At 33.7% G+C, this 9,111-nt stretch overlaps 1 protein-coding gene across 1 annotated transcript; it reads right to left on the reverse strand.

Moving 5' to 3' along the window:
* Positions 1-2,010: 2,010 nt before the first annotated feature.
* LOC122313008 (norbelladine synthase-like) lies at positions 2,011-3,243 on the reverse strand. The gene is made up of 2 exons (XM_043127695.1): positions 2,857-3,243; positions 2,011-2,442 (listed from the first exon to the last, which is right to left on the reverse strand). Exons 1-2 carry the CDS (start codon positions 3,038-3,040, stop codon positions 2,150-2,152), a joined length of 477 nt encoding a protein of 158 aa, XP_042983629.1. The 5' UTR covers positions 3,041-3,243; the 3' UTR covers positions 2,011-2,149.
* Positions 3,244-9,111: the final 5,868 nt, after the last annotated feature.

Below are 9,111 nucleotides of genomic sequence, written 5' to 3' on the forward strand. Positions count from 1 at the left end.
TGAATTGTATAACTATCGCGTAATTATTAAAAAATAAATAAATGAAATATAAGATGTATATGCATGAAAGAAATTAATTTTATAATAAATTATCTCATTTTTTTCAAAGTGATTATTACACGATGTTTATGCATTTCATAGTTGTATGTAGAATTAATTTTAATTAATAGTACTCTATTATGATCATTTTATATCATTTGTAATTAATATTAATTAGAACCATAATTCATCAAAAGCGAGATCCAGTATATATATATATATATATATATATATATATTTTTTTAATAAAGGGGGTGGGGGGTTAGAATCCAGGTTTTTCATTTGAAGAACTAGGTTATATATATACCATCAGGCTGTCAAGCTCTTGGCATGGATCCAATATAATAGTATTACATATAGTATTACTATTATTACATCCCGCGCTGCCAGACATTCCCAAAGGCCATACAAAACAGTTTCTCCAATATTGTTGCAAAACAGTTTCTCCGTACTCTTCTTGTTGTTTAAGTTTTCCTTAGTAGGAAGTAGGTTTGAGATGGCTTTCCAAATAAATAATTTAAGCTTCCCCATTACCCCAAGATTTCAAATAGACTTCCAAGGAGACTGCGACTGGTTGACACCCTAGGACTCCTCGAGGTTTTGACATTGCAGATCTCTCCATGGCTCTTACGGAGCCAAGGGAAGGGTAGGACACAGCTTTGCCTCCAGCCGTTGTGACCTTATGGAAACCTCCGACTTGTGCACGACTCAAGGTCAATTTTGATGCTAGTTTCCTCAAGCCAGTATAGAAGATGGGGCTGGGTATTGTTGTATGAGACTCAAGGGGGGATCCACAGGTGATGGTAGCTGGCCAAAGAGAATCTGTTAAATCAGCATCCCTAGCTGAAGGGTATGCCTTACTAAGAGCCTTCTCTGTGTGTGCTGAACTTGGAATAGACGTGGCAGATTTTGAGGGGGATGCAAAAGTGGTCATCGATGCAATCTTAGACCCTTCCCTAGATTTCTCATGGAACGGGAAACTCTTTGAAGACCTCAAGCAAAAGCTGTTGTCAAAGCTAAATTGGAAACTATCTCATGTCAAAAGGGCTGGTAACAGGGTACCTCATGAACTAGCAAAATTAGCTTTGTCTTTAGTTAATGAATCTGTTTGGATGGAGGATGCACCGTCTGTGGTCATACCTCATATTGCTTTAGATAAACTTTGTATTGAATGATTTCGAAATGATAGAAGTCTCTTTTCAAAAAAAAAAAAAAAACAGCATCAATACTACGTAATGGACAAAAATCTAAAGCAGAACTAAACTCAAGCATTTGTCTAAATGCTCTCACCCTGCCACGGTGCCACCCATGAAAATCAAGTGCCTGACCTCGACTTGTGTGTTCAATGGTTATATTGGATCTATTGGACATTAGCCATATATTCACCAGATCATGCGAGACAGTAACATTTTATTCACAATACTGTGGTAGAACAAGCATATTAGTCCAATTGATTTGTGAAGAAGGTTTGCTATTGCTATGGACATGTTTTTGCCAATTGATCGAGAAGATTTGCATTTCTCAGATCTGAATATTAAATTACTTTTCAGTACGGGGGATTAGACTTACTGTTAAATAAGGTACTAACCGGGCAGATGTAAACACAGATTCTCACCTCTTCATGGAAGAGTTCATAAAGCAACTCAGATAAGGTGATTCACATCAGATTAGCTAAATGCAAAATCTGAGTTATAGATAAGGGCATCCACAGCAGTCATAGATCATCAAGATTCTTCCCTGTTTATTGAGGAGCAATATAGAATTCAGCCGGCCGCCTTTTGCTCCATCCATTGGTGCAAAACCACTGAATTCCTCATACGGCTGATGAGCTGAAGATTCCAATATTTGTACATTTTGTGCGAAACTTATATATATATATATATATATATATATATATATATATTCAAGTAGGTTCAAATCTTGATGCATATTCTATTGTTAATTTGCAATAAATTGCAGGGGAAAAGGATGTGCAGCCAACCAGAAGATATAGTACTGGTAGTAGTCTAAATATTAGTAAACAACACAAGCTTGTAATCTTATTTCAGGAAAGGGTATTTTTCACTCCAAGATTACAAACTCCAAATATATAAAACACTAAAGTGCATCTTTATTTAGCAGCTTTGTTCTTGGTGAGATAGCTTTTGGCAATTTGCGTAATGCCTTCCAGTGGCTCTATAGTGACATAGGATGCATTAGCAACTGCCTCTTCCTTCACTTCATACTCTATAGTTGACCTTATAATGCATGAATCATCGCCCTCTTCGATGACTTCGAAACGAACACGATAAAGAGTAAACCCCATCTCCAGATATCCTCCTTCAACCAACTCTGTTTCTTTCACCCGTTTCTCATTGTCAATCTTTGTGAACTTCTCCGAGGAAGTGCTAAGACCAGGTGTGCCTATTTCAATGCAGAAAAGACATAATAAATTTACAAAAGAATTTAATCTCCTCTATACGTTATATAAATAGTGCAGTGCAGTGCAGAAACCAATGTTTTTCAAGCAATTCTCTCAAAAGTTGCTGCTTCGATTGCTTTGTATCATTAATGGTTAAGAAGTTGTAAACTCCATGACCTCTTCTGATAATTGTTGATAAACAATAAAAATACAGACCGGTTTTGCCAAGAATATGCTGAACAGTGAAAAGAGCCCATGGCTCTTTCCCTGCTCATAATCTTCTAGCTCTCTCTCTTAAATATATTTGTAAAATATGAGTCTGAGACAGAGTAACCTCTACCCAGAGGAGGTTCATCATGTCTAAGGAACAGGAAATTCATTCCTGGTCAACCCGCTTGAGAAATATGTATATATACCTGGTACAAATGTTAGCTTGAGAACGGTCCCAACCCCTCCATCACCTTCCAAGACCTCAATTTTCTCCATGACAGTTGAAACTTCTTCAACGAGATTTGCCAAACGAAGCGTGCCATAGAGCTCCCAGGCTTCAGAAGCAGGTACCTCTATCTTCATCTCGTGTGAGAGTTGCCCAGAAACCATCTCTTCCTAATTTCTCTTAATTTCTGGTGTGGGAGTACTTCTGGTAATTGCAGAACCCAATAATCAAGGTGTGGTAATGATTACAACCTTATCTTTCCCTCCTGTGATATTTGTAGATATAAACTCAAACATATAGGAAGGGACAAGGTCTACCAACGTAGTATTTGTGTCAAATTGAGCAACCAAAGATTCTCTGCACCGCAGGCATATTGTTTTCTCCGAAGTTAAAACAGGAAAAGAACAATTTCACATACAATAAATTAATTAAGTTGGGAATATCAAATATGTTATATGATCATTTGGTATCTAAACTCCAAAGTTTATCACTCATCACATCCCTACATCGGCCGGCAACCTTTGTTTTTATTTTGTGTGTTTTAAATCTCTCTGTTCGTTACACCCAAGACGAAAGAAAACGTTTACGAGGCCACATTTTATATATATATATATATATATATAATAAAATTCAATTAATCTCTCTCTATATATATATAAATCTTATAAATTTGTTTCCTCTGTTCGATTCAATGGGTAAGTGGATATGATGTCCACATTGTGGCTAAGGTTCGACTTCTTACTGAACGTGGTACCTGGCTAAGGAACAGCTCAAGAATACTTAAAAGGTCTCCTTGTACCAAGAATTAAAAATATTATATTTTAATATTATTATTATTATTTTAAATTTTAAAAATTAAAAAAAAAATTAAATTATTTATTATATTTTATATAAAAATTTAAAAAAATTATAATAATTAAATAAAAATTTAAAATTTAAAATAAAAATTTTAAAGTGTCAAATCGAACTTTAAGTTTTAAGAAAAATCTTAAAAAAAAAAAAAAAATCAATCTCAGGCCTACTTTAGGGGCCAAGATTTCAAATATACAGTAAAGCACTGTCCAAAATTCAAAAGGACCCCAAAAAGAAAAAAAAAAAAAAAGTAGCCCCACCCTGTAGGCTCTCCCTATGTTTTTGGACATGGTCGGTGGGCTAAGCAGTCCATTAGCCTTTTTGGGAATTCCTCTTTTACTTTTGAAATAATATTATATACAGTCATTTTTATATACTTATTATGCACTTTACTAATATAATTAATTAGATTAATTTTTGTTGAACTCAAAGTTTCAAGTTTCATGTGATTATAAATCTACATATGGATTTTGATGATAACAAATGAATTCAAAGAATAAAGAAGTCTCAAGCTCAAGTTGTCTACACAATGGAGTCAAGCACATTAAGGAAACAAGCATGAGCAAGAAGGGAACAAGTTCACATTAAAATTATAGAGTAATGTTGTAAATCTCTTCAAAATTCGAAATTAGGATTAATACTCAAAATTAATATTTTATCATAAAGCATTAAAATACATTTTCCACATGTGCATGAATATTTTTGAAAATTAAATTTGAAAATTTTGAAAGATGATTGATTGTTATCTTTTGCATGTGCATGTCTTGATTAAATGGTTGAGCTTTGAAAATATTAAAGATGATTGATTGTCATCTTTCACATGTACATGTTTTATTTGAATATTTTCAAAAGTGATTGATGCTTTTTTAGACTTATACAAAAAGTAAAAGATTAGGTTTGAATTTTTTGAAAATGAAAGTGTGCTCATTTTGTCATATGCCAAAAGTAAAAGATTAAGTTTGATTTTTTTTTGAAAAAGTGAATGATGTTGTCTTTGACAATTGAAAAAGAAGAACATTTTATTTGAATTCTTTGAAAAAGTGAATGATGTTGTCTTTGACAATTGAAAAAGAAGAACCTTTTATTTAAATTTTTTGAAAAAGTGAATGATGTTGTCTTTGACATGTGAATCTTTTTAAATTTGAATATGAAGTCTCATATGCCTATAAATAGATCATTTGAGAGCTTCACATTCACAACACCAAGAGCATACAACATTCATCCAAAGCTTTCATTCTCTTTTTTTTTTTTTTTTTTTGGAAAGAGGACGGTACCCTAATTTTATTAATAAGCCCTCACTTTTGGCGGAGGAAAACCGTAGTAACAACCCGATGCTTGAGGGTTACAAATACACAATAAGTCCAAAACCCAAGCATCAAAAACTATAATGGCCACATAAACATTACAGGACAGACCAAAGCACAAACTAACGGGAGAAACACGATCAAGAACCTGCAAGAGAAAAGCACAGAAAAACCAGAGGGTAAAACAAAGAGCTAAAAAGAAAGACAAACCTGGGAGAGCACTACATGGTTCGCAGGTAAGGAAGACCAAGTCTATCCATGCGAAGGAGTCCCCGAAGAGGGCTGGGCAAAAGATCATGAGCATCAAGCTAATCCGCGTTAAGTCCCCCAGCTCCCTGCTTGGCAAGAAAATCAGCCACTGCATTTCCTTCTCGAAAAACATGTTTCATCGTATACTCCATATTAGAAAGATTGTCTTGAAGCTCATCCCAGAACTCTTCTAAATACCAAATGTTGCAGCTCCCTCTAGTAATCTAGTTTACAAGAAGTTGGGAGTCGGACTCAATCTCTATGCGGTAAAAACCAAGATGATGACATTGACGAATCCCTTCCAGAAGACTTCTCATTTCTGCATAATTATTAGATCCCTGACCCAAAAACACAGAAAAAGCCCCAAGTAATTTTCCATCTTCGTCGCGAATAACTCCTCCTGCTCCAGCCGGGCCAGAATTTCCCAAGCTACTGCCGTCAATATTAAAAGCTTTCATTCTCTCTTTTCTAAACATTGAGCCTTAATCCTTGTTCATTTTGAGAGATATAGTTTGCGCTGTATTGTTCTTATTTCACTCATTGAGGAGTGTTTTCTGATAACCTACCCACTATCAGCTTTTGTATCAGAAAAAGGGTGTGTATAACCCTTGTGTGTGTAGAATACTGGAATAGTTGAATCACCACGTGTAAGGTGATTGCAAGTGTAGAGGGTGTTCTACACGGATCCTTTGTAGCGGTATTGTTCAAAGGTGTAATAGGTTTCTATCTCCACCTGAAGGAGGTTGAATAGTGAATTTGGGAATCCTCAAGGGGTAGCTTGAGGCAAGAACGTAGGCAGTGGGGCCGAACCTCGTTAACATACTGAGTTTGCTTCTCTCTTACCCTTACTCTTTATATTTATTGTTATTTTATATTTTTTTTATATTTTATATTATATATTTGATTTATAATTGTTATTTTTTTTATACAACTCAATTCACCCCCCTCTTGTGTTAGTCATCTGGGCAACAATTGGTATCAGAGCTAAGAGCTCTATTATAAGATTAACTATCTTTTGAGTTAAGATTTTATGGCTAACATTGCAGTTTCATTTGGTGAAGGTCAATCTAGCAGTCGACCTCCACTCTTTTGTGGAAATAATTACTCATTCTGGAAAGTTAGAATGAGAATATTTCTTCAAACTCAAGGTAGAGAAATCTGGAAATGTATTGTAAATGGACCTTATATTCCAACAAAAGTGGTTGATGGAGTAAAGGTCAAAAAGGAAGAAGAAGAGTTTGATCGTGAAGACGATAGACTTTATACTTTAAATTTAACTGCTATGAATTTATTATATAATGCTCTTAATGGAAATGAGTTTAATAGAATAATGAATTGCGCTACGGCAAAGGAAATTTGGGATAACTTGGAAGTAACTTATGAAGGAACTTCGCAAGTAAAGGAATCAAAAATTTATATTCTTACTCATGAATATGAAATGTTTAAGATGAATGATGATGAATCTATTTCTAGTATGCACACTCGTTTTACTAACATCATAAACAGCTTGACAGCTCTTGGCAAAATTTATTCCAAGGTGGAGATAGTAAGAAAAATTCTCAACTCTTTACCAAAACGTTGGGAATCAAAAGTTACAGCGATTCTTGAAGCTAGTGACCTCAAGAAGCTCGAAGTCAATGAACTCATCGGGTCACTTATCACCCATGAGTACACATTGAAAAGAGGAGAAGGAGAAGGAAAGCCAAAGAAGAGCTTAGCACTTAAAGTTGTTCCTCATGAAAGTGAAAGTGATGAAGATGAGGAAAATGACGATAAAGATGAAGAAGTTGCGATGATAACAAGAAGAATTCAGAGGTTCTTGAAGAAAAATAGAACTCCTCCGAGGAAATCTTTCAAAAAGTTTTCCAAGAAAGATTCAGGTAAAAATGATACTTTAATTTGTTATAAATGCAATAAACCTGGTCATATCAAGCCAGATTGTCCTCTGCTAAAGAAAGATCGAAACAAGGGCAAGAAAGCAATGAAAGCTACATGGGATGATGATTCAAGTAGCTCAGATAGTGAAGCAAGCAATGAAGAATCAGCAAATCTTTGTCTTATGGCTAAAGATGACATTGAGGTAACAAATCTTGATAATATTGAAAATCCTTCATATGAAGAATTGCAAAATGTTTTAGAAGAGATTTATGAGGAATTTGAAAAATTGGGTATCAAGTATACTGCTTTGAAAAAGAAAACTTCTTCTTTAACAAACGAAATTGAAATTTTAAGAAAAGAAAGTATCATTTTGAAAGATGAAAATCTTGAATTGAATAAGAAGAAAACCAATTTAGAAAATATTGTTGAAAACTTTACGAATGGAAAAAGAAATTTTGAAAAACTTCTTGGTAGTCAAAGATGTGTTTTTGACAAGGCAGGATTGGGATATATACCAAAACAAAAATACAAACCTTATAAAAAATTCTTTGATAATCATTCTACATCAAAGACTAATATTCAAAATTCTTTTCATAAAAATAATTTTGTCAAAAAAGGATATTATTATAATCATTCAAATTTTTCATATATGTCACATGCTATTTGTAATTTTTGTAATAGAAATGGTCATAATTATCATACTTGTCCTATTAGACGAAATTATACAATAACTATTAGGGCCATATGGGTACCTAAAAATCTTGTTTCTTCTAATACTAATAAATAAAGGATCCAAAGAACTTGGGTACCAAGAAAAATCATTTTAATTGTTTTTATAGGTATGCATGAAGTCATCCACAAGTAAAAATAAGTAGTTTTTAGATAGTGGATGTTCAAGACACATGACGGGAGACAAGACAAAGTTCTTTGATCTTAGATCTAAAGAAGAAGGACACGTGACATTTGAAGACAACTCGAAAGGGAAGATCGTGAGAATAGGTAAAATTGGTAATGAATCTTCTCTCATAATTGAAGATGTTCTACTTGTTGAAGGTTTAAAACATAATCTTTTGAGCATAAGTCAATTATGTGATAAAGGATTTATAGTTACTTTCAAAATGAATAAATGCATTATTTTGAATGATCATGATTGTAATATTTGTTTTATTGCTTTTAGAAACAATAATGTTTATACAATCGATTTTGAAGAAATTACCTCACAAGATGCTATTTGCTTTTCAGCTCAAAATGAAACTAGTTGGCTATGGCATAGAAAATTAGGTCATGCCAATATGGAACTTATTTCCAAACTTTCAAAAAATGATTTTGTGAGAGGTTTACCAAAAACAAATTTTCTTAAAGACAAAATTTGTGATGCATGTCAATTTGGTAAACAAACAAAAACTTCTTTTAAAACTAAGAAACATATTTCCACTACTAGACCATTGCAACTGATACACATGGATCTTTTTGGACCAAATAGAGTTGCAAGTTTAGGAGGAAAATATTATGCATTTGTTATTGTTGATGATTTCTTTAGATATACTTGGGTCATCTTTCTTGCTCATAAAGATGAGGCACATAATGCCTTTACCAAGTTATGCAAGAGAATTCAAAATGAAAAGGGCTATACTATTTCAAGTATCCGAAGTGATAGGGGAAAAGAGTTTGTTAATAAAAATATTGAAACATTTTGTGATGAAAACGGTTTTGTGCATAATTTTTCTGCTCCTCGAACTCCTCAACAAAATGGGGTAATAGAGAGGAAAAATAGATCTCTTCAAGAGATGACAAGAACAATGCTCAATGAGAACAACTTGCCTAGTTATTTTTGGGCCGAAGCGGTAAGTACTGCATGTTATGTTATAAATAGAGTTATGCTAAGGTCTAAGTTAGATAAAACCCCCTATGAGCTTTGGAATGAGAAAAAGCCCAACATTGGTTACTTTAAT

The sequence above is a fragment of the Carya illinoinensis genome, chromosome 6, assembly GCF_018687715.1.
Source record: "Carya illinoinensis cultivar Pawnee chromosome 6, C.illinoinensisPawnee_v1, whole genome shotgun sequence".
In the NCBI taxonomy this organism is placed as follows: domain Eukaryota; kingdom Viridiplantae; phylum Streptophyta; class Magnoliopsida; order Fagales; family Juglandaceae; genus Carya; species Carya illinoinensis.